Source organism: Drosophila willistoni (assembly GCF_018902025.1).
Source record: "Drosophila willistoni isolate 14030-0811.24 chromosome 2R unlocalized genomic scaffold, UCI_dwil_1.1 Seg167, whole genome shotgun sequence".
Lineage (NCBI taxonomy): Eukaryota > Metazoa > Arthropoda > Insecta > Diptera > Drosophilidae > Drosophila > Drosophila willistoni.
Window position 1 is genome coordinate 7,687,726 of NW_025814050.1, and position 26,466 is coordinate 7,714,191.

The window sequence follows — 26,466 nt, forward strand, 5'->3', positions numbered from 1 at the left end:
TTTCAATTCCCAAGCATAAACAAATTAACCCAAGCAGCAGTCAAAACAGATATACAAAGCAAACACTCGGTAATGTACACAGCCATACACACACATACACATACATATATACATATATACATATAGATATACATATATACATACATATATGTATATACTCTTATATACAAACACTGCGTTGGGTGGGGACTTATCAATGTCGACGTATCTGACTCTCAGCGGACGGTCGCCTACAATACTTCGCTTTGCTTTTAAAAGCTGTACGCCTATTCGAATTAGTACAAAATAATACCGTATTTCCTAGAGTTTTACGGATTTACCGTTACGGCGTAGCTACACAGAGAGAAAGTGAGATGGAGACAATGTGGGAGAGCAAGAGAATGGATTTTTAGTACACATTTGTTGCCATTCAGCCCTCTTCTGTATAAGTCCTAAGGCAAATTGTTTTGTTTGCTTCGTGTGCCCACTTATAAATATTTTTATTTTGTTTATAAAATTTAACAACACAAGCAGTAAAAAAGTTTAAAACATTTTAAATAGTTTGCTAATTGAACAGGCGACCAGCAAAGAACAGCCATCGTTCTCATTCACAAAAAAAAAAAACAAAACCTGGCCAACAAATTGGTTTTCATTTTTTGGCGGCTCTTCGTTCGGTGCTCACATGATAAGCGGGAGCGAGTGAGCCGATCGTTGGATCTCCGTTCCCACTCTAGCTTTTTTCGACAACCTCAGCAACATTGAGTCGATGACGAATGAAAGTGGGTCACAGTCAGAGACAGCAAAAGATACAAAAGTTTATATACTTATATGTACATAAAGTGTGTGTGTGTGTGTGTGAATATGCTCTGCATATATCCAAAAAACAAAGTAAATAAATGGGTGCAGGTGCGTAAGCAGAAATGCGTTAAAAGGGATCTTTGAAAGATCTACCTACTGAGTTGACTTTGAATGCGTCTAACTACAACTAACTGTGTCCAATTACAGCGTTTAATTTTCTATAATAAAGAATCTCTGTTAACCGATCAATATGAAAGGGATTTCAAAATCAATCGGAAAACCTTTAAGGCACTCTCCTTGTGGAGAAAAAAAAAAAATAGATTTTTTTTTTGCTTTAACGTTTAGATAAATGTTTCAAAAATGTACTCCAGATATTTCAAATCGAAATCTCAAATATTACAAAATTTACAGGCCGTTACGTAGAGCAGTGTCAAGCACCGGCCGAGCGTTTTTTTTGGACCTTAGGGACATGATTGAAGGCGCTGTACTTAACAAATCGTCACCAAAATTTTTCACAATGTTTCCTACCGTTGTCATTGACAAATGAACTACAATTAGTGAAAAATCGTAAGTTTCATCGCCGACATGCCGCCATTGATGAATGTCCCCTCTACCTTTTTTGGATTCCGTCATTTTCAAAAATTGTACTCGTTGAAGAAATACGTTTTCAAATACGTCCACGTTTTAACCGTTTTCTTAAGGAAAATTCTTAACAAAAGTGCACTTTTTCGGGCCTACAAGATGAAAAAGTGATTTAAATAAATTTATCGATATCCGATAAATAATAAGAATAAATACGCATTAAGTTTGGTCTGCAATATCTTTTTGGATCTTTTGATAAAATATAAAAGGCACCTAAGTCGCCCAATCAATGGACTTAAATTCTTAATTTCAATCATCTAAACCTGTATTACTATGTCAATTTTATTATTGATTCTAGCTAATACATTATTCTGCTCAGTGGATACAAAGTTTTCTATAAGCAATACAAGTAGGCATTGATTTTTTATAAATTTGAATCAAATGTGCCTTGACTTTTTCCTTTCAACCTCAAAATGTAATATACCTAATCACAACATCATATAATCACATTCCACAACCGAAACTCATAGTGTTAAGTTCTCTCTTAGAAAAGTGAAAATTCTCAGTGTAAAAACACATTAATTTATTATTTCGGCTAGTTTTAAGTATAAAAGTGATTGTTTTTTATTGCACACATGCATTAACACAAAAGCAGTTTACGGCGCTGTGTCTTACTCCACCCTTCCCTCTTTCGAATAGTCATAAGGGTATAAAACAAATTCAGCTATCTTTTTAAAGGTAATACTTATGTGTATAACTATTTTCTAGTCTTAGGTTACACAACTGGCAAACACAAAGTGCAGAACTTGGGAATCTGAAGCATTTCTATACACATACACGCACATTTCGTTTGGGTAAGTGTAAAACGGAGTATTTCTGGAAGGTAATTTTAATGTGTTTAACTATTTTTTACTCTCATAGTTTACACAACTGGCAAACACAAAGTGCACATGGGAGATATCTATATGTATACACATACAATACACACACCATTCGGTGAGTATAGAAGCCAAAGTGGAATATAAGAGATCTAATATGTATTGTTCTTTCAGACTTGGTTTCTTAGACGCTTTTCTCACTCAACAAAAATAAACTTGAAATAATAAGGAACACATTTATTATAATATTAATAAACAAAAAGACACTTAATATTCTTGATTTTTATTTCAAAGGTAACTTCAAAAGGATTTTTGGCATATATTAGAAGCATACGATTATTTCTTATTAAGTAAAGTTCGGATTCATTGATAGTAAGGGACAACCTGGAATAAATTGAATTTTGCAAAGTAGTAAAAAATCATAAATTGGACTATCGAAGACTATCGAAGCGTCACAAAAATTAATTGTATCTCTGTACAAATGAATAGAGCATAAAATCATGGCTTGTGATATAATTTTACATTATTAACTCCTTATCGGTTTTTAATATAGGTACAATTAGATAATGTCAAGCTTGTTTTGGGTGCAGTGCTAAAAAAAATTGCTTTTGCTGAAAAGGACTTGGATTCTTGGTCATTTTTTCTAGCTAGAGTAGAGGAAATTTGCAGAGAAATATAAATGAAAATCTATTTACTCCGTATTACTCAGTTATTCCGTGGAATATGTTTGGATCTTAGCAAGCGGTGGAGATAGGGTCTCTCATCGGCTTTCTCATCGGCTTTCTCATCGGTTATCTGTCATCTTTATTGAAAAAGTATATAACATTCTCATAAAATCAGGATTTGTTGAACGTTTCTTCAATCCATGAAATGTAAGGTAAAATATTTATAAATAAAGCCGGTTCCTGCAAACCTGGTTTACAGTTTTCTTTTTCCAGTGCAATACCAGCCATAAGATAACGCGGTAGATGGTCGATACTGTTATTGATGTCATAAAAAAGTGCAGCTCCATTGTTGAGTCCACAAGGATTCTCATAGGACTCATCAAAGGCGCATATGTGCTTTGCATCCGTAAATTTCCCAGATTCGGCGTACACTCTAGTGTCATTGTTTAATTCGGAAAAGCAATCCGATGGAGTCTGTATTTTAAAATTTTTCTTCGTCAGTTTATCTGTATTACTAAAGTTTCCAATCCAAGCTGTTGTTGCTGCAGCTCTTTCCACAAAGTTTGCCTGCAATGTGGGCAGGCACAGGCCAGATATATATTCCTGAGGACTGAAGGGCATACTCAAGAAAATAAGAGCAATGTCCTCATTCCTTTCAATTCTCACAGCTGTTCGATATAGTTCTGGAACTTCTTCGAAATTATTTAATATATCCCAATCTCCAGCAACAATTTGTAAGTCCTCCACTTGTTTATTTTTAATAAACTGGCTGGCCGTTAAGACGAGTGCCCTATTTAGCAAAGTGCCTGCTGCAAGATAACCATTCTTATCATTGATCCGTACCGTCCAGGGGAATTCTCCAACTCTGGCATATTTAGTGTCATAAGTATTCAAACACGAGCGAACAATTTCATGCGCCTGATAACCGCAATAATGTACTTCTCCGTTAGTGAAATCAACCAAATCCTATTGTTATACACGAAACATTTAAATTTTTAGTCTACACATTATAAACATATTTACCTGCAAGGGTTTCTCATTAACTTCGTCAGTCCAAGCACTGGAAATCACCAGTGTTAATAATATGACAATATTAATCAGCAACATGATGATACATATATATTTCTATAAGTATTTTAAGAGCTCAAATGCTGATAAGGAACATTGAATAGTCTTTGCGTTATTATTTTTATTAAATTTATGAAATCGAGTAACTTTTCAAACAAATTTCAAAAACACATCTAGTCTGATGTTAAAAAAGAATTTGAAACTCAAGTCGGCGATGTAAACCTTAAAATATGTATATTTCTTATACAGTTTTCAATGATCCGCTCTCTTTAAATGATCACAAAGAACTGAGACGAAATTATTACTTTAATCTACGAATGCGGTTTAATCATTTGATTTCATACATTAAATCATCTACGTATTTATTTTTATAAAATATATATTTATCAGCTGATTGCCCTAACCTCAGCAATTGTACAACAACAAAATACTAATGACAAATTGTCGTTGAAAATAAATATTATGAAAAAAGGAATTACTAAACACTTATTCATTGTATAAGTTGTTTGAACAAAGTCTTATATATAATAAGTTGAAGCACAAAGATGATATATGAGTAAATCTTTAAATAAAATGGAAATTACTTTACATAAATAAATCCTATTAATGCAATTGATAATAAAGTAACAATTTGATATTTAATTGTTAAGGATTTCGGAACAATAATTCATAACTGTAATTTCATGTATAAATTATTTGAATAATTTTTATATATAATAAGATGAAGGACCAAAATAATATGTACTATAAGTAAATCTCTAAAGAAATTGGAAACAATTACCGAGATATTCAACAGAAATTACTTTACTTCACAAAACTAATTCCTATTAATGCAATTTATAATAACCAACTATCGATTTGATATTTAATAGTTAATGATTTCGGAATAATAATTCATGACTCTGATTTCTTTGTTAAGGAATGGATATTGGTATATTTATTCCGAATCTTCTGTTTTTCTTAAACCAAGTATTTTAAAATATCTGTTTACTTGATTTTAGTCTGTTAATTTATTAACACGGCCTTAATTAAGTCAATTTAATTGCCTTGCGGTGAACAAAAAAACCAATTACATAAAATCCGGATCTGGATCAAGATAAAAATTCTTTGCTTTTTATTTAAATAGGTAATAAATAAGTAACCGAAAATAATGTTTATTAAACCTCAATTGGAGACAAGTTTTTTCCGCATACAAAGATTTTCTATGATGCTTAACTTTTTACAAAATTCACTTTAAGAACATGCTACATGGTAAGAGTTATCCCAAAGTGGATTCATTTCTTATTCTCACCATATCAAGAGAAAGGGTTTTCATTTATTGTTATTGTTTGTTGAGAAAATCACGTATAAACTCAACAGAATGGCAGGCTGTCAACAAAGGTGAGAGACGTCACAGCTGCTGCCATTCTCATCTTCCATCAAGCTGGCTTGAGGGCCACTTTAGGTCTCGCTCCGTTGCCGGCTGGTCAGGTACTGCCTGTTGCACTTTTTTAACACATAATCATGTCATATAAAAAGGACGACAGGCCAAGGATATGAGCAAGAAGGTGCCAGACTTCGTTCTCCTCCCCCCTACAACCTACAGCACCAACCCATTCCATACACATCCACATCCTTTGGGCGACATGTGACGCTTGACTTTAGATGGTAGTGCTTGGTTCTGGTCTGTGGTTGGGGTTGAGTTGGCTGTGGGAACAGAGATGGGAATGGGGACTGTACTTTATATGTAACATTTTTCTGTTTCGTTTTCCAACTTTTCACTTTATGTTTATGTTGTGTGTTGGGCAAACTGACATTTTGTGCTTTTGCTGATGCTACCAACGCCATCGCCTCCTTCCCCTTCTCCTGTGGCTGGGACTGGGCTCTAGGTGTCTTGTACTTTTCACAACGGATATGACCCGTCCAGAATGATGTCGACGTCGACCGGTGGCACCTGAACACGATGGGTGTTAAAATAACTGGCACCGAACATATTGACTTTTAAAATAAGCATTATGGCGGTAAATTTTTATGAAACCTTCCTTCGGTGCTCCTGTCAGAGGCATTTCCTCTTCCAGTTTCACAGTTTCCACCCGACAACTGAGTGATTTATATATATTGTTTAATATTATTATGGCTGGCAGGTGGCCCTAGTCTGTTTTGCCAGGTCCGGTCTGCTCTGGTCTGGTCTGGTCTGGTCTGAGCTGGTCTGCTTCGTTCGACTTTGTTCTCCTTCTGCAATGGTTGTGCAAAATGCGAAAAATTGAACACATTACAAGCCCTGTGCATAGTCATAGCCATGACCATGTCCATGTGGTTGGCAATAATTGTTAAAGTGTCTGGTTGGCTGGGAACATTGCGAATCATGAAGTGATAGACGATGTATACACGTGATAGCATTTAAGAGAATTTGATGTACATTAAGTATATTTCGAACAAAGATTGAGGAAGATTAAGGATTAACAAAGCAAGACCATCACCTGCAATAATCTTCGTCAGACAAAATTCATTTTATTAACTCAAATCTGCATTATAACTTCTTTTCTTTTAATTATATAACATAAAATTCAAATTTAAGCAACTGCAAATCGATTCTGGTATCCCATTAAAAAAAATTTTATTTAGTTATCAGGGATAATTTAACTTTTTTTTTATATTTTGAATTCATTGGGAAGATCTGCCGGAAAAATCCTCTTACAGATTTTATATATGTATAAATATGCAAGAATAAACATTAAATAACCATTTGGTTCTCTCCACACAATATCGGGGACTAAGCCCTTCGACGAGCACTTTTCTCCGACTCTGAAAATTAAAAATATATATGCTTTTTAATGGTAATTATCCAAGGCCACACCTGCGTACATAAGCCTCCGTAGGTATGTATATATATAGCTTTTTACCTATATATATACAATTTTAACTTGTTTACAGGTTTTTAGGCTGTTGTAAAAGGGAAAAAACAAAACATAACCACAGAAAATAACTCCTTTTCCCTACCATACACACACAAACATACACACATTTAAAACGCAATCAATCAAGCGAAATTGAGAATCCAAATTAATCATTATGCATTTTCAATATTTTTTCTAGCTGGTTTATTTTGCGTTTTTTTTTTTCAATTTATTTATTTTCCTCATTGAAAAACACTTTTTTATTAGCATAACTTGCAGCGCGTTGGCTATGCATATATGTACTTATTTGCTCTGAATTAATGACAGTTAAATTTTAATTTTAATTCAATATTAATTTGCCTTTTGTTGCCTTTAAATAATGCTTAAATATCTTTAACTGAAAATGTTGTTTAAGTTGGCGGGTTCTTTGAATTGTCAGAATTGTAACAAGTTCATAAACTTGTCTACTTTTAATAACGATGAAAATGGAAGTGAGGTCGTCTTCTGCTCTTTTGTTTTGAAGGTCTCTTAGGCAACAAAGTCAATTTAATGGAAAAAACTTATTTCAGAAAGTTATAATGATAGAACTTTGTAATAATAATAATAATGGTTATTTTAAGTAATTATTAAGGAAATTGAAACTTGTATTGGTATATTTATGAACAATTGTTTTGCTTAGCTTACCCAGTATAGAAAGATAGGTGAAGAAAATAGATTTACCTGTAAAGAGAAAGAAGCGTTTATTAATTAAGACAATATTAATTAGTCCACTACTTCATTTTATTTAAATTTAATCATATACAGGTGTATCGACTTAATATATTATCAACTGTGCAACCCGTTTAATATTATTTTGTTTGAAGGTAGTGTAAACAATTAAATTTTTTATTAACCTGGCCTTCAATGAAAAATCCATTTGTCAACCGAAAAGTATAAATTTTTAATGCATGAGCGCTCAAAATTATGCTGCAAAAATTTTTCTCAATTGCTGAAAATTCCATCGCAACACTTCATTATCCATGTACAGGCAATAATCTAATAATTACGCACAAATTAAAAGATATTAATAATGCAGTAATAACAATGTTCAAGTATTAAGCCAAAGACTTTCTCCCATCGCCCACCACTTGACTCACTGAAAACAAATTCCCAATCAAAGTTCGGCGATTTGTGTTAATTAGAAATTTAAACTAGACAAGGGAGCAGTGGTAGGCGTTGTATTATAAATACACAATTACTGACAGCCTTCCTCATTCTCATCCCATTTTAGGTAGCTTTGAAATTGTACTCCAAAAAATGAAATTTAAGTATCAAAAGAAACACAAACAATTAAAATCAATTAAACGAGCACTGAGACACGTGGCAACTGGTAAGTTAGAAAATGCTATGAAATCACTAGCTTTTGTTTTGCATAGCTTTTATTTTCCCCTTTTTTTGTTTGTTTCTAGGTCTACTAAAGGCATTCTTCTATTTGGGTACACCAACTTTGTGCCCCTATCATCAGGCTTGTCTACTCAGTGGCGTTTATCCAGGCTTTTATTATCTGGGTTTGGTTCATTGTACGGGCTGCAATCTCTGCTCAATATGCTTGAATCCGTCTACTTTGTGCTCTGGCAATTTTACAAATTCGTTTGCCCAATGCGAATCTTTAGTGAACTAGACGAGATGGAACCAATTCACATAGATCCCGAAAAAGAAATTTGGTTTGAAATCTAATGCTTTTTGGCACCTGCAAACAAAATTGATTGATGATGATGATGGGAATGGTGAGAAAATAAATAGAATTTTTAGTCGCTTTGTTACCCAGGCGACCGTTGGTGATGGTAGCTGATTCTTGTTGCTCAATTGTCACATAATTCTCCCATAAATTATCAAATAATTTAGAGCCTGAGTCAAGGTAACCGAAACCCTCGACAGGCTCAATGAAATTTATTGCAAATTGTAGTAGGCAGGCAAGATTGGCATAGGAGGTAAAAAGGAAGTCAAGAGGCAGGCATTTTACTGGCTTATAGGGTGGAGGAATTTGAGGTGTGCTATCAGCCAATTGAGTATCGTTGAAATGGCTTGTAATTGTGTATTAAAATTATACTCTTGGGACCATTTGTTTAATGAAATGTAGCCAATGTCTGTAAGCTAATTAGAGTTGTTGTAGGCTTCGCATTTTATGCAAAGCCATCGCAATGAAGCACTATCACAGATAACTCTTTGTACAAGGACATAGATAGTTCCTTAAATGATGATGAGCCAAAACTCTAGCTAGGACGTTCAGTTTACGCTTGATAAGCAAAATACTCAAATGAATGTCACATTTAGGAATGGAACTTGAATTAAGCGTATACTGTTTAACAAATCTACTAATGCATTTCTACCTAATTGTGCTAGCACTCTGCTTATCTAGTGGTTTCTCAACACTTTTCTTATTTCTTTCAGTAGATTAGAGAGGGCTTGTTGAAATTGGTTTCTCAAGTCTTTGCCAATTATGATTGAGTCCTCATGTTCATTCGCCTTAACTGTCATTAATACCGCAAATTAGCCAGCAATGTCGTGGCTTTGGATATCGTCGTTGTACCTTGTGGCTCAACTAATAACTTCTAGTTGCCTGAACAAGCCACCCCGTCCCCCTTGCAATCCACATAAACAGTAAACCAATCCAATTTCTCCAGGCTGTGCTTTCATTAGCGCTGCCTGAATGACCCGTAACCAAACGAAACCCAAGTCCGATTTGGCCTTGATGCTGATTAAACGCTTATTACATGTAGTAAGCCGTCTACTGGGTCAGGTTGGTTTTGCATGGCCCATATATAGTGGACTGCGGATTGTGGCTACAAATCCCATAGAGTTAAAGCCGCCTGCACAACTGATTGCCAAGATTTGTTAATTATGCGAGCAATAATTAATGCTTCATCTCCGTTCATTTATTTCCCCTCCCCATCCGTTTTCTCTTTGCTTGGCTAATTGTCAATAAATTTGCCAGCTCAAAATATCATTTTCAACTACCAGAACTGACCACCTATCTCTTTCTATTTCTCTTTCAAATGCCTGTCATGCTGGCTGTCAGTTGTGCTTAATGCTGAAATGGAATCTAATCACGTTCTAATTTCTACTAAGTATGACAGCAAATTGTGTGAACAGTTGTCCATTTACACAAAATCGTTTTTGATCTCTTGTAGTATTTCAGTTCCGGCCTTAAAGTTAGCATCTTTCGCACTTTTCCCTCTCTGCATAGTTGACAAATTGAAATTTATTCTCATGAATCTCTGCGATATCTAACAAACATAAATTATTTAACATTTAAATATACAGTAAGCAGAAAGTTCATTTATGAAAAAAGTAAGGATTCGTCATAGGAAGGGGGAACATAAAGCTCTGCTTTAAAATATTCTATCGAAAATTTGAGAAAAGCTGTTTGATAAGAGAGTCAAAGGTTGAAAGCAATTGTTCTTTATGTCCCTAGGGATCTAGCTATAACTTGTTTATATACAGTTATATGTACCTCATATGCTTTATATGTAAAGCAGAGGCTATTACATATGGACTATGGAATCTCAAAAGTTAAAGTAATAATAAAGTATTTGAAGATTTAATGCTATCATTTGGAAAATGTACTCAAAGCAAATCAAAAATTGCTGAAAAATCACAGAAATTCAATTTTATTTATATGCCAAATTGGGAAAATCATTTTGGACCAAGACTTTTTTAACCTACTGTACCCTCATCACCTGTCTAAAGGGTAAACACTTGCACACAAACACATACACACATACAGAGAGAAAAAGCTAAACAAACACAAATAGATTAGTTCAAAGTTCATGCCGTGCTGTCGAATGCCAAAAGTCAAATTGTGTCAACTGCTAGAATGCCAAAATAACAGCAACAAAAACAACTACAACTTCAAGTGGCAGAGAATAAACGGGGGGAAAAAACATGTCAAGGTTGAAAACCAGCAAGGCAGGCGACAAGCCAAAACAAATTGCCTTTGAGTCAGACGATTGACGATTGGGATGTGATGAGTCTGTGGGTGTGTTTGTGTGTGTGTGTCGGTATGCGGGTGTCTTTGTGTGTATCTGTGTGTGTGTGCTTGCCTGTGTATCTGTGTGTCGAGTTGGTCTTTTGATTTAGTTCAAGATGATGAAAGGAAGAAAACAGAAATGTTACTTATTGAAATGCCTAAGCTATGAGTAAGGTCAAGAGAAGATATGAACTTCCAGAGCCTATACTTTCTCAAGTGAATCTCCTAGCTGTAGTTGTGTCCACTTTGATGAGAGAAGTTTTGCGAGCTAAGAGGCTCTCAGCCAGGATCATCTTATGTCAAATCCCTGAGGGGCTTGTCTCATTGCAAGTCTCATGGTATACAAAAATTTTGCTTACCCCAGAGGTTGAGAAAACTATTCCATTTTCAAATTAGCAAACTCTACCTTGCATATTTTTGTTTTGTTTCTCCTTCAAAAAATTGAGTTAATTAGCGTTCAGCAGTAGCAACGATAACAACAACAACATCATCAACTGAATTGAACTAAAAGAGAAACACCATCATCATCAGCAGCATCTTCATTATTAGCATCATCAGCGCCAGCGTCATGAAAACTGAAAACTTTTTTCAGTGCAGAATAGTTGCAAACTTGAGTAGAGGCACAGACACGCCCACTTTCTGACAGTTACCTACAGCAAAAGTGTGCAACACGAAAATGTTCGTGAATTAAGCAATTAGGCAACTCAAAGTTTGAAACAAAAAACGACAACGAGAACCAAAACGACAACGAAATTCGAATTGGAATTGAAATTAACAGGAATCTGGTATTGCACTTGACGATTATAAAGCGAATGACAACGATGATAATGATGAATATGATGGTGATGATGATGATGATTATTGGATTAGACACCATGAGAAAACGACATTTGCGTAATGCCATCGAAAACGACTAATTGACGTGAATATTCTTCTCGACATTGTATTTGCTTCTCGGATTTGTATTTGGATTTTGGCATGATAATTGCAATTGCTGGCATACCAACGAATCGTCGAATCAATTGAACCGAACAAAATGAAACGAGACGAAAGGAATCAACGAAACGACCAAGGACGAAACATAAATACAGCCAATAAATTGAATTTATTTCAGGCATTTCTCCCTCCAATATATTTTGTGTTTCTCAATACCCAAATTCCCGCCCCATCACGACGTCCAAACGACGGTAAAAGAATATTTAAATAATGTCGATGACAAATGGCGAATGCCCTTTCTCTATATGAAGACTTCAAAAAATTGCTGAAACTAAAATACAAAGTAGTTTCAAACGAAAGACATTATAGACTAAGTCCCATTTGTTAACCAAATTATTTTACCTTTATTTCTTACCATTATAAATGCACCTCAGATATGTTAACACAGACACTATATATTATTTCCTTGCATACTTTAGGGGTGTTAATGAGTAATAGAAACTAATCTTTGCATTAAAATATTTTAAGGTGGATTTGAACAAAAAAAAACTTCATTTCTGGTACCTAAAATTGATGATGTTCACAAAAATATTGAAAAAAAAGTGGTTTGTTTTTTGAGCTTAGCTGTAAAAGGGTATACAATAGTCTCCTACTATTTACATTAAAAGCTTGGCTTGGCTTGGCACTCTCTCTCACTTTCTCTGTCTTTTTCTCTCTTTATTCGACTGCTTTTTGGCACATTGCTTATTGATTATTTTTACTAATTTATGTGCTAATAAAATTGTCAATTTGTATGCGTGCAGTTGGATTTTTTTTTTTCGTATTTTTTATTGTTGGAATTGGAAGGGCGAGGCCTGACAAAACCATTAGACTTAAGTGTCTGCTGCTGGCCAGCTTCCCATTCTTAGTTTCTATAGCAGGATTCAGTGACAAAGGGCAGAATGCCAACGGCGCTTACAAATTGACGCTGCAGGACATTTCTGGTAATGATTTTTCGTTGAAGGCAGTACGAAAGAGAGGATTCAGTGAGAGGATTCAGTTTCAGCTTGTGGCTGCCCCTTGCCCAGTCCATTGGTCTGCATAGTAAAAAGCCATGGCTTGGCTTGGCTTGGCTTATTATGCCGCATTTAAGTTTAAATATGGCCGCAAGGATTTCTACTGGGATTTTGGTCAATTGCTTGAAGACATTGATAATCTTTAAGTTTCATCTTTACTTGCGGTTGCACAGAGAAGTCATTAAATTTAAGTGAATTATTGAAGGTGCAGAGTTAATACACTTGATTGCTTAAAGCAACTCAAGGTTATTCGGACTCTTTAATCAAACACCTGATGATTTTCTGCCTTTACCGCAAATGTAAAACACTTGCCTCAATCAACTTCTCCCTATCGTCTCTTGTCATGCCATCACTTCAACTCACTTCGACTCTGACAATTTCTGCAAACGCATTACAATTTTATTTTTATTCAATTTTCGCAAACGACATCAAATGACAGGCAGGCAGTCAGACAGTCAGGCTGGCAGCCATTCAAGCAGCCTGTCAGTCAGAGGGCAAACACTTCTGACTACGTGTAATACAATTTCCACTTCCTCACCCAACCATCGAATGGCATTTTTACATAATTTAACAAGATGGCAACAGGAAAGAGGAAAAGGGCGAAAAATGGCAGCTAAACGTCAGTTAGTCTGCCACTCTGCTAGTTCGTCAGTCAGTCAACCAGTCAGTCATTTCTTTATGGGACTACTTGTAGATTGGAGTTCTTGTTAATGTGGCTTTTGTTGTTGTTACTGCTGCTGCTGCTGCTACTACTGCATCAGCATTGACCACTAAAAGTTGGCCATAAAATGGCATAAATTTCTGCGTACACTATAAGCAAACTTGAGCCACTTGAGTGGCGGCACTTTGAATGGCCCACACCTTTTCGTCCTCACTTTAAGCCACCCAACATAATGTTGTGAATACAAAAAAAATGAGAAAAATTGTTCCTTTTTTTCTTTTTTTAGGTGGAGAAATGTCTTTATCATCAAGTGGGCTTGGCTAACGGCATTTCTACTTCCCCTTAAAAGCCCTATGAAAAAGGTTTCTTAAGTGGAAATGGGCACTTTGTGCTAAGGGGAAGGAGAGAAAGCTAAAAATTTAAGCAGAACGCCAAAGTGAAAGTGTTGTTTATGGTAGGTTTTTGTGTAAAGATATGGCTAGAGTGGAGATTACACGATACTGAACAATGTTGTGAGAGAATGGAGGGGGATTAGAATCTGAAAGGGTTTCAAATATAGAACCAGGGGCTTACTAGACGTAAACTATTGTTAACTTTACAAATATCACAAATTTAATTACTGAATATTGAAAAAAAAACATATTGAATGACTTTATTTAAGTTGTAAATGTATTGTAAAAGTATTAAAGAATCTGTTATGGTCATAAAAGTCGTCTTAGCTTTTCTGCTTTAAAGTAAATTAATTGTAGATTTTTTTTTATTCTAAGTATATATTTAAAAATATCTCTTTTAATTCACAGAACGAATGTTTTCAAATTTGAATATCAACGGAAAAGTACTTAACAACATTTTGATTTCATTTATATCCTTTAATAAAAGAACATGTATTGAAGCTTAAATTTCTATGCATAAAATATTGATAACATGACAAAATTTGTCTCCGAAGTAATGCTTCTTAATGCCTATTCTAACCTGCATTGAAATTAATTTAGATTAATTTAATGGCATACCCCTTTCTAATCATTCACAATTAATTTGTCCAAGCTTAGGTTACATTACATTAGATAAGTCTCGTATCATCTTAATGCAAGTAATTTGTTTGCTTAAATATTAATTGATACGCAATCCAATCCCCAAAATCCCAACTCCTGACAACGCACTTCAGTTGGTCCCCTTATTGATTTTACCAAACGCCAACACCAATGGCAACTGGCACACAAATTTCCAGCTAATTGTGTCAACCCACACAGAGTCACACTCATCTGATTTTCCATCAGCTTTTATTGGCATCCACATCTACTCATTCCTTCCCATTCCAGCCTATATGCGAAAGCCATCCGCCGCCCTGCCCAGACTTACCGCACCCAATTTAGTAGCGTACAAAAATTGCCTTTGGTCTTACTTAGGCTACTTGAATGAATGTGGATGGAGCCAACCCCAGCATCATTCCACTTCATCCCACATGGCACCCAGCCCATACACATTTTCGATCTTATTGCTTTTAGCCAGAAAACTCCCATCCAACACGCTCCCTTAGAAAAGTTCTTTCCCCCCGTCCATCTACATATATCTCCTTTGCTCGGCTCTTGTTGTTTGTTTGTTTGTTTGACTGATTTGCTGTTGTTTATTTTGATTTCCGGTTCAGTAAGAAGAGGTAGGCGGCGGGGTGGAGCCCAGGAGTGGAGGTCATAGGTGGAGATTGATTGTATTGTCGCAGCAGGAGTTCGATTTCCTCTCTGAACACCAGATTAGTGTTGACAAACAGGCCAACAAAAAAGAGAAGAACAAAATCCACAAAAAAAAAAAAAAAACAGGTCCAAGGTAATCTCATAAACACCTACCAAACCAATACCAATATTCCCGAGTGATTTTGGGTTAAAACTTCCAAAAGCACGATTTCCGCCCCTATTCACTATTATTGAGAGATTTTACCCTCATGCTAAAAGTTTTTTCATCCGCTATCGTTATTATTTTTTTAAGTATTTTGCATAAAAAATGTGTTAGTCTGGAATTTATGTTTGTGTTTGGTTCGTTAATGTTGTGTAAGAGTCATAATTCTCGAATTTACCCATAAATATTGTTTATTTTGAGAGTGAATATGGACCTTCTGATACCCTATACGAGAGATAAAGAGAGTTTATCATAATCAACAATAATTAAATCACCTATTATTACACAATTACACCTTTAAAGTAATCCTAAAATCTCTCCAAGATTAACAATATTATGTAAACTTTTTATTTTCTTCAGTTGCTATGCCATTAAAACAGACGTGATAAAAAAGCAAGGGCATTGAAGTCTCGACATTGCAGAGATTAGTCCCTTTTCCATGACTTTGATTTTCAGTCAAGTGATTTTATTTCAGAATCAGACATTAAATGACGTTTAGTATTTTTTATAAAACAAAGAAAAACACAACAAAAACATTCATTTCTTTTATAATTACATTTTTTTATGTGATTTACCTAAATGTCATTATTTAATATGTACAATTGATGGCAACTTATGTAAAACATGATTAATGCCATTGTCTATAATTAATTGTTTGAAATACAAAACTAGAGATTTCCATTCACTTTTTGTTCGTATGTGGCATTTGAATTTAAATTATAGTTGCGAAATTATTTAGATGTTAATCGAAATGCAAATATCAATTATATTAAACGATATAATATAATAAACAACAACAAAATGAACTAATCGATTAATCTATAACTATCTTTAGGTTACACTTATGCATACAAGGCTCAAAAATATTTCGAAATACTCCCATTTAAGAGTTTCATCTAAGAGTTTCTTCTAAAAAAGATTATTTTTAAGGACACAATGAAGAAGCTATTATACTACCTCAAAAAGTTGGACTCTGCTCCTGAAAGCTTAACAAATTTTTGTTGGCTACATTTAGTTTTAATTCCTAAATAGTTTTACCGATCCACTATTGACTATTGCAAGTTAGAAGTACATTAGCAAAATCTGTCGATGATGGAACTTGGTGCGAAATTATTGTATTTCAAGATATACATAGCTATAAAACTATTGCTAAACAGACAATCTCCTGACCTTTTTGTATCCTTCTATAGAAAAGACCTCTTGATTTATACTGTGAAATCTCATATTTTTTGAGGTACGTACATATATCGTATTGAAAACATAGTAAGTTACTTTCGTCGACGGAGAAAACGTCTATCATATTGTACTAGCAATAAGTGTTTTTCACTTCATCTTTAGTCTGCATTCCATTCTTTCTACTTTTTAATTTTCTTGCAAATGGTATGAAATTTTAATCATTCAACTACATATATACAGTTCTCATTTTGCATTCCCCATTTGTAAAGTCATTGTCCTCTTTAGCTTCAGTCGCCATGCCTTGCTTTGGCTATTAAAATGTTAATTCAGCATGAAATTATGTTGCAGGCTGTTGCATTTTTAAGAATCAAGCCCAGCCACAGTCATATTGAATAACAAAGGACTGGCGTTATCCCCGCCAGTCGTCCACTGGCAAGAGAGAAAAAAAAAAAAACGAACCAAAAATAAAATGCAGAAAATTTCATTAAGGCCACAAATGAAAAAGTAATTACAAGCAATTATAAAAACGTCTATTTCACACATGCAGTAGGAGAATTGGTAACAGAAAAACCAAAATCAAAATAAACTAAATTGCAAAAAAACAAATAAAAAATGACAAACTTTTCGCTTGCACAAACTTTTGCAAGCAATTAAATATATTTGTCACTTCAAAATGGCTGACAAGCTAAAGTTAACCCAAAACCGCAAAAGGATGTGGACCAAAATTGGGGATTGGTTGGGCTGGTTGGCAGCAGTTGTCACTTGTTTTGCCCTGTCAAACATTAAACTGTGTTTGGCTCCCTCGTCAGACTTTTGGCCCTTTCTCCCGTTTGATTTCTTTCTTTTTGTCTCTTCGTCTCGCATTTTCTTGGCGAATGCAAAGAAACCTTCAACCTCACGACATGGCAACCGTGACCAAAGTTTTCCAAGTAAGTTTTTTTTTTTTCTTCTCACTGTTTGGCTACTGCAATAAGCAGGAAAAGAGGCAATATGCAAGGCATTTCTCAAAATTTGTAAAGTTTCATCAGAATGATGAAGTTAAGTATTTTACTGATAAGTAGTAGGAAAAGAAAATAAGGTATGGATTCTAATGAGCAGCCATTATAATGCCAAATCATCGATATGGATGCCGCCTTCAAAGTCTTGTCTTGGTGTAACATTTTGTATTCGATATTCATATTCACCTCTTAAATTTAGGATCTAAGTAAGGTTTGTATTGAAACTTTTCAGTAGATATAAAGTAATTCTTAACGGACCAACACCATCTTGCTGTTGTGTGTTAAAGATTAATTCAAAATTAAAAAAGATTTTCATTTATTTCTCCTTTTTTTTTTTAAATTTCATTCGACCATAAATCATTCGTTTGAAACGTAACTAAAAAAAAAACCAAGTGGCAACAACTTTTGATGAAATTCTTAAGAAACAAAATTAAGATATTCAAACCTCAGAATTCTTAGCCAATGCAAAGCCAAAATGGACACCAGATACCAAAACCAAACCAATTCAACAATTTCCTACTCTGGTAAACCTTCCACCCCACCTCTCGACCACCGTCTTCTTTTCCATTCTGCTGCTTCTTCAAACTCTGGAGTAAGGACACCCAACGGGGACACTCTGGATGCAGCCAAGTGGAATCAATTAATCTTTTTCCGTAAACATTTGCCAGAGTTTCCTCCCAAATCCTTACCAGCTCCCATCGTATCCCCTCTCTTGTAACAACAAACATGAGATGCTGACATCTAAGCAGCCCAAAAATATGACGCCCCCCTATCCGCTAGGCACTCCATCCACATCCACCAACCTCTCTCTCTCTCTCTCTCTCTCGCTCACTCTCTCTTCATTCTCGACTGAGTGAAATGTTTCAGAAAGTGCAGCTTGCAGCTATGAAAAATGATAAATTTCACTTTGTTGCGCCGCGCCCCTTCTGCATGCTGGCCATCCTGCCTTCACCTCTTTTTGGTTCTTGCCTTCATCCGTACTTTACTTGGGTGCTCTCTTTTATTATTTATCAAGCTTATTACGAAAGCACAAAGAAGACCATAGAGTGAAGAGAATGTGGAGAGAACCTTCAACTGCAACTGTGCAACAATTTTTTGGGGGTAATAACCCCCTCAACCACTTGGGATGGTGGTTGGGTGTTTGGTCGGTAGGAAAGTAGAGTAACGAGACTCCTTCGCTTGGTTTGATATTGAAAAATTATTGCTTTTTATGAAATAGTGCCATAAATTATTCGTAATACATTAACAATTATTTAGTAGTTGTTTTTTCGTCGTCGTCAAATTTTGTGATATATGACCCGCACTTACTCAACCAAGTCAAAACACAGACATAGACACAGACACACATAGAAAGAGAGACACTTTGAAATTAATTTCAGTCTGCAATCAATTACCTAAAACGAGAGAAAGAACAAAAGAGAGAAATTTGTAATGTCAAAAGCAACAAAATACGAAAAAAGCAATATGAATGATAGTTGATCAAAAAATGGTTTAGTTAAAGTTACTTGGCATCTGGATTTAGTTTACGATTTGAAAAACTTTATCATTATACCATACACCCATAGGGTGAAATGGTATATTAAAGTCGCCAAAATGTATGTAACAGGCAGAAGGAAGCATCTCCGACCCCACAAAGTATATATATTCTTGATCAGGATCAACAACCTAGTCGATCTAGCCATGTCCGTCTGTCCGTCTGTCCGTCCGTCCGTCTGTCCGTCTGTCCGTATGAACACCTAGATCTCGGAGACTATAAGAGCTAGAGCCACCAAATTTGGTATGTAGTCTCATGTAGTATGTACGCTTATCGAGTTTGTTTCAAATTTTTGTCACGCCCCCTTCCGCCCCCGGAATTTACATAACTCTGATTTTCTTAAAAACTATGAAAGCTACCGACATTACATTTGGTATGTAAGCTAGCTTAATAGACGCGCAGATATTGACTATTTAAAAATTTTGCCACGCCCATTTCCTCCCCCGCAAATTAAACAAAACTGATTTTCTCGAAAACTAACAAAGCTAAAGTCACCAAATTTAGTATGTATATTGGCTTAGTATGCGCGCAGAATACATATATTTTAATATGTTGCCACTCCCACTTCCGCCTCCATAATTTAGAAAAAACCGATTGGCTCTTGCAATTTTTTGACCATCGCGATCAAGACTAATTAATCTTATCTATTTCTATCAAACTACCAAATTTGATTGAAATCGAACTAGAAACATACAAAATATACGTATGAACGTATTTTGCTACGCGATCCATAAGAGCAGAATTGGCCGTAGGCTAGTGGCGGCGCTAGAGTGCTCGTGTGTTTGTAGAGTGAGCGAGATAGCATATGGTTATGAGGCATGTTAAAACAATTTAATTGACATACATTTGGTTTTCGAAATTTTAAATATTTGTTTCACCTGGTGTATGGTATACCCAAGTCGGCGAGACGACTTACTTACTTCATTTTATACATATAAATGAATCATACAAGAAATATTTGTCTACTGTGTAAATGACAGACCTAAAAAACTAAATTCTAAAATCTTTAAAAACTCATTTCCAATGAAACCATTACGAATTGGGATACGCGATTGTAGATTGGAACATAAGAAGTATATACTAAGTCTCTAGCATAGACAATTAGGGGACAATAAATTAGAGAACTTTATCCTAGATGCATCTGCTAAACCATAATCCACAAACTTTTGATCAGTTAAAGGTTTTTTCTAGTTAAAGTTAAAGTGATTAGTTCAAAGAACATTCCTTTAATAAGTAATTTCATTATCAAACTGATGTACTTTCAAAACTAGTTATAATCATGTTCTACATTAGTAAGTGAATTTAATTTTAAAGAACTCGCGCAAGGGCTAAACAATTTCTTCATGACAATGTTAAATGCAAGATTAAAAATTCTAATTCTAATCTATATTGGTTTGCTTGGGAAAAATATAAATATTTTACTTTTCTCAAAACACTTTGTGCAGAGAAACACTTTAGTTTGTTGCACATGGCAACGTTGCCTTTTAGCCGTATTAATCTTTTAGCCAGACTTTATGTCACTTTATATTTCGCATTTATGTCGCTTGCCATTATTTACATTGACAGGAAAGTCATCAGACGAGTAAACACCTTGAGATGGGGAGACTCCTCCTCCTGTTTGGGACACTTTTATTGATTTATCACGTCTGGTGTGAGTTATAATTTCACCCATCAACTGCAGGCAGGCAGCCAGACAGGCTGAAAGGATGATGTCTTCTACTTGGATAAATTTATGGCAAAAATTTACGACTACTTTAAGTCCCCCTTTTCTCGTCTCATTTGCTGAATGGAGTTTGAAATTTGATGATTAGCTTGCCGGCGGATGGGAAGGTATAATTGCACTAGAGAGTTAAGTGATTTATTTGTTAAGCTTCAAATATATTAATTATGTGTAATTAATTGGCTGGCAAATTGAGGCTAGAGTGTAGCAAAAGGGAGGATTAAATTTCCCCCAGAATACATTGCACTCAAATAATATGTGTATAATCAAGTCGGAGACTAGTCCCTTACTATTGGCAAGTAGGTATATGTTTTACGAAATTAAAAACTATTTTTTGGACCAGTTCTAATTAACAGAAAATTACAAATTTAGATTAAACAGAAACTAAGACAAGTTCTATTTATCCTTAATAATTCAATTATATTTAGCTTTTGTACTCGCATTCGACATTTGCTCGTTTTTTTTTTTTTTCTAGCAATTTGCTAGCTTATCAGCATTGGAAGCCAACTATTACCAGCTGTATTATTACATACATTTGCTTAACTCAGGACACTTTGTAATGCTCACACACATACACACACATGCTTACAATATGCGGAAGCACTTCAACGGTAAAGGACGAGCAGGACTGTGATGATGCTTTCGTGCTGCTTGCCAGGAACATATGGTTATAATGGCTTTTGTAACTGCCAGGCTATGCAGAAAGGACGTTGTCGGGTCAGGAGTAAGTAGTGGTTCCCGATGCTGCTGCTGTTGTTGTCCTTGTCATTGGCATTGTTGCTCTTTGTATGCCACACTCAGAGTTAATCAGTGATGTCAAAGAGTTTGTCATTAAGTTAAGTGCAAATGTCATGTCCAAAACTACAAATAAAACATTTCTCATTAAGAAACAACTACAGCCTTATAAGTTAAACTAGATTTTTGGCAAAAGAAAGAAAGAAAAGTTTTCTAGGAACATTACCAATTTAAGAAACGAAAATCGAGTAAAACGAGTTTTAAAATAATTTAAAATAAACCTATAAGTCGCATTGTAAATCTCTTGATTTATTTAAGTGGATTATTTCTAAACTAAGTAACCTACAGGCTGGAGTTTTACAGCGACTATTGAATCATTTTTGTGATTTTTTACCTCTAATAGTAAATTATTTCAAATTTTTACCTTTTTACTGAACTAAAGGTAGATAGATTTTGTTATGATTTCTTAATTATTCATTTAGTGTCTCCACTACCTTAATAAAAATGAAAGAAAACAAAAGGTTTTCCATTTTTGGCTTCAATACAAATTGAATTGTTATTTTAATGAAGTTTTAAAATTCAGCATTAGGGTATGTTTTTAACAAAAAATTTCGATGTATCGAGAAAACACTTTATGGAAAGAGTAACTGAAATCCTTTATGCATTTACCTCATATTTTTTTGTGTTGTCGCTCTTCCTTGTTATTGTCGTTTATGTTGTTGTTTGTTGTTCGTTGTCGTGTCCGTGTCTCGTGTACTTTAATTGCGCCTTTTGCAGCAAATGTTCTTGGTACACACACACCCTCATATACACAGTAGTTTCCATACACCAACCCACACACACACTCATATGCAGGAAGTCCAATGACTTTTTGCCACTGAAAGCGGTTTATATATTGTATGTGTATATGTATGTGTACGGGTATAAATGGAGACGTTAGCACTAGTTTTAGTGGCTTTACATGGTGTTCGTTGTTGTTTTAATTATGCGCCTTTTGCCACTTTTGGTTGTGGCACGCAATCCCCAGTCAAAGGATCTTCTCGGGGAATCTTGATGTGCAGGACATTAAGTCATTTAGTTTTATTAGTTACAAACATTGTGCCATGTTTGGGTTAATTGTTTAAATTAAAGTTATGCCAAGTTATTTCGTATTTAAATTATTATTAAATGTAGAAAGCGAGAGAAAGAAAAGCAAAACAAGGAAGCAGAAAAACGAGACAAAGTAAAGTCTGGGCTGAAAGACATAAAACATAAATCATTGTTGGCACTTTTAAATTGGCTTTTTGTGCCAACACATTCAACGCTGGCCAGGATTATAGACGGTCCAAGGAATGCAACAGCAACAGAAACATCGCCAACAACAGTAGCAAAAGCTGGAGTAAGAGTACCACGTTAACCTTTAGGCAAACAGCATCCGATCCATTTTGCCCTATAAATACTTATACATACATACATACATATATAGATGGAAGCCAACGGAAATTTAACAAAAATTGACTCAATTTGAATAAGCCAATGCGGGTAAAGGAAAAGCAGAAGAGGATGAGGCAACAGTAACACAACAGACGGATATAAACAACAATGGAAAAAGAAAGAAATGCAAACAAGGAAATGTAAAAAAACGAAACGAAGAAAAATATCCCAAAGGTAAAAGATGACTGAAACTTAAAGTGAAAAAGAAATTTACTGCAACAACACCTGAGAATTTTTGGCCTCCAGCTAAAGTTGGGGCTTCACTTTTTCGAAAGCGATTTATGTGATTGTATGTATGTATGTGTTTGTGTGTGTGGGGGAGTCTGAGGAGTCTGTGTGTGGAGACCTTTGTGGTTTACCGACGAAGCAATGTAACCACAAAAGTCCAAACAATCAAGTTGAAGGAAATCCGTTGAAAAGGCATGAGCAATTAAATCATTTGAAATTAATGCAAAGCTTTCTTTTCATTCTTATTTCACTATTTTTAATATCTGATTAATATATAAAAGCACAACGTTTCTGAAGTTTTCACCATTTATGGCAAAAAATAGAATTTTTTATAATAATTCATTACAGACTCCTTAAATACGTTTAAAACTCTGGCTAAATAAAATACAAATCAAGAGAATTAATATAAAACTCAATCAACTGTCAGTATCAGAGCTCGAAAAACTTCTTCGCATTGCCATCAAAACGAAAAGTTTCAATGTTGAACTCGAAAATACACAAGTTTTAGCAATATTTCGACAAGTTTGGCAAATACTACCCACGGGTGAAGATGTCAGGAAGAAATGGTGGGGGGGAGCCAAACCGAAACGCAATTGCTGTCAATTGTAGCGTGGATATTACTTGGGCGCAGCAAAGTATGCAACATAAAATTATGAGCAATGCCACGAAAACTTTTGCTTTTCGCACTACCACAGAACAGCAACAGCAACAACCACACAACAGCATGAAGGGAAAATGGAAAGCTCTTGGACAGCCGACGTTTTGGCACGCCCACTTTAGCTCACTTTTTCTCCGCGCATGTCTGAGCTGTCTAATGCATTGATTGATGAGCATGTCATGAACTTATGACATTGATAGTTATAAATTATTATTATTTCGACATTTTTGCTTCTTGCAATCGAAATAAAATGCAGAAGACGGCACAACACGAAAAAAACAACAATTTCCCCTTTCTTTTCTCGCCTTTTTCTTCTTCTCTGCCATCTCCTTCGTCGTCGTTATGACAACTAATTGACATTTAAAGTTTGTCTAGAGAGCAACAGAGAAGGAAAAGATACAAATGATGAGTAGAAAATGAGTTGGTCAGACAATGGATGAATCATTTGAATGAAATGTTTTGTTACCAAAAGTAAAATTCCTTCCTTCCATTCTTGCTTCAAACAAAAGTCAATTCATTAAGGAGAGAATGATGGTAATAATTATAATCATAATGACTAATAGAAACAAGAAAATTCTTAAAAGAATGGAAAACATAAATTCTATAGAATGTTGCAAAACAAGAGGATAGCATTTAACTGCAACATTTTGTGTAACTTTACAACGAAAATCAAAGACATTTTATCTAAAACAATTGATTTCGAGAGTTGTCGATTCTAGAGCAACATTGTAAAAAAAAAGAATCCTCTAAAAAAAACCCTTTTTAAAATAATCCTCTTTTGTTTGTTTTGCTTATTGGTCATTCTTCCACAAAATGACTAAACACATTTTCCATTTTACTGTTTGTTTTTCATTTCTTTTTCCTTCTATCTATCTATGGTCGTTGTTGTTTTTGCTCTTGCTGTTTATCATTTTGGCATCTTCATTGCTGTCATTAAGCGCACATTATGTTCGCCCACCTTCCGTTTTATAAATGTATCAAAAATAATACACAACCCGACAAAAACGACAGAGCACTACAACTCACACCTAGCCGTGTAGTCATCCTGCTATACTTGCCCAGACAGGGGGAGGAAACAGAAAGAAATGTGGTGAGGTGAGTAAAAATTTGATAAATGCTTCTTTGGAGGTTTCATTTAATGTACGCCAAGTGCGTTCATTGTGTGGAAATCATAAAAATGGTAAAATGGAAGAAGCAAAGCGAAAGAAGGCCTCGTTCTCATTTTCTTTATATTTTTCCTCCTCTCTGTCTCCCCTTCTCACTCCTCTCTATACGTTAGTAAAAAGTCCACACAGAAAGTTTTTCCTCTACACAAAAATGTGGCGTCGATTTTTTAAGTGATTTTAATGCGGTAAAGCTTTATTTTTGGGCTTTGCTTCTTTTTAAATACCCTGCAAGAAAATATGAGCTATGGGCTTAGTAGTACATTTTGTATAAACATATAATGGCAAATATTTTTTATTTGATCTGCTGTTTTTAGAGTACTTAGTGAACTTTTTAGCAGGTTAATGAAATATTACTAAAAACCGTTCAAGTTGTATATGTATGTATGTAGATCTCGTGTCAAAAAAGCAGAAATTTGGTTATAAGTTCTATTTAGATATTAACCATGTTTAGAATGCATAAATAAGCATTGATATGAGCAAAAAAGTTCTAGTTCTTTCATGACATGTCTAAAATTTTGGCACTTTTATTTACCTTTGTGCTATAACTTCATATAAATTACAATTGGTAAGGGTATAAAAACTTCATCATAGCTAAATTGAACCATTTGGGTTTTATTTTGTTTCTTGTCCTATATAGTACTTTTATTTCTGCTCGGGTTGAATTATTGAAAAACTTTGAAGTGCTTTTTCAAGGCATGGTCATGAGAAATGGTTGCAAATTTTTTTTTTTATAAATTATTTTTGTACAATTTTGACTTATATTGATAGTGAGCGAGAAGGAGAGAGGGATATGGAGAAAAAAAGACAGTGTAATAAAGAGTATAGCTCTTTTATTTACCTTTGTCGAAAATGATTAAATACTTTTCCATAGCAAATTTTATCAGATAGGGCAAATATCTGAGTCGAAAGTTTTAAGTGGAGATTGGCCCATCGTTAAATGGGAAAACCAATCAAAATCCTTGAATACTCATAACCTCTTGATTTCAGCATAATACAAAAATAAAGCAATAAAAATAAAATATAAATATAAATATGGCCACACTCACACACAAATAATATACACACATACACACATACCCATACTAGTGTATGAACAAACAAACCACCAATCCATCTATATGAAAGCTGAATAAAGAACTTTTGATGAATATGCAGAAAATTTTTGCAGGAAAAAATACAACTTTTAACTGACGAAAGTAAACGTACCCCACGGAATTGGCGTCTGTTACGGAATGCTCGTCTCCATCACCATCATCATCATCATCATCATCATCAGGAGCAGCAGCAGCAGCAGCATCCTCATTCGAGGCGGCGGCGGCGGCGGCATCATCATCTTCATCATCATGATCAGAACGTGACGCCGACGTGACGCATGAAAATT

At 34.8% G+C, this 26,466-nt stretch overlaps 2 protein-coding genes and 1 long non-coding RNA gene across 4 annotated transcripts in view; 1 reads left to right on the forward strand and 2 right to left on the reverse strand.

Moving 5' to 3' along the window:
* Window positions 1-26,466, reverse strand: part of LOC6644273 (cell adhesion molecule 3) — a 78,356-nt gene that overhangs the window by 11,569 nt on the left and 40,321 nt on the right. The gene's annotated exons all lie outside the window — the stretch shown is intronic.
* Window positions 1,124-2,482, forward strand: LOC111518832. Of its 2 annotated transcripts, none has more exons than XR_002724104.2 (4): window positions 1,124-1,344; window positions 2,128-2,213; window positions 2,281-2,355; window positions 2,412-2,482. It is a non-coding gene; the product is annotated as an uncharacterized LOC111518832 (long non-coding RNA). The 2 variants fall into 2 exon arrangements; XR_002724103.2 differs by lacking the exon at window positions 1,124-1,344 and adding an exon at window positions 1,852-2,066.
* LOC111518831 (serine protease 55-like) lies at window positions 3,025-4,086 on the reverse strand. The gene is made up of 2 exons (XM_023176735.2): window positions 3,926-4,086; window positions 3,025-3,868 (listed from the first exon to the last, which is right to left on the reverse strand). Exons 1-2 carry the CDS (start codon window positions 4,007-4,009, stop codon window positions 3,074-3,076), a joined length of 879 nt encoding a protein of 292 aa, XP_023032503.1. The 5' UTR covers window positions 4,010-4,086; the 3' UTR covers window positions 3,025-3,073.

What these genes read in the sequence shown, in the direction of transcription:
- LOC111518831 (XM_023176735.2), bottom strand. Translation starts at nt 4,009, where the DNA reads ATGTTGCTGATTAATATTGTCATATTATTAACACTGGTGATTTCCAGT. An exon ending in TTAATGAGAAACCCTTGCAG is followed by an intron (nt 3,869 to 3,925) that starts GTAAATATGTTT and finishes GTATAACAATAG; the next exon opens with GATTTGGTTGATTTCACTAA.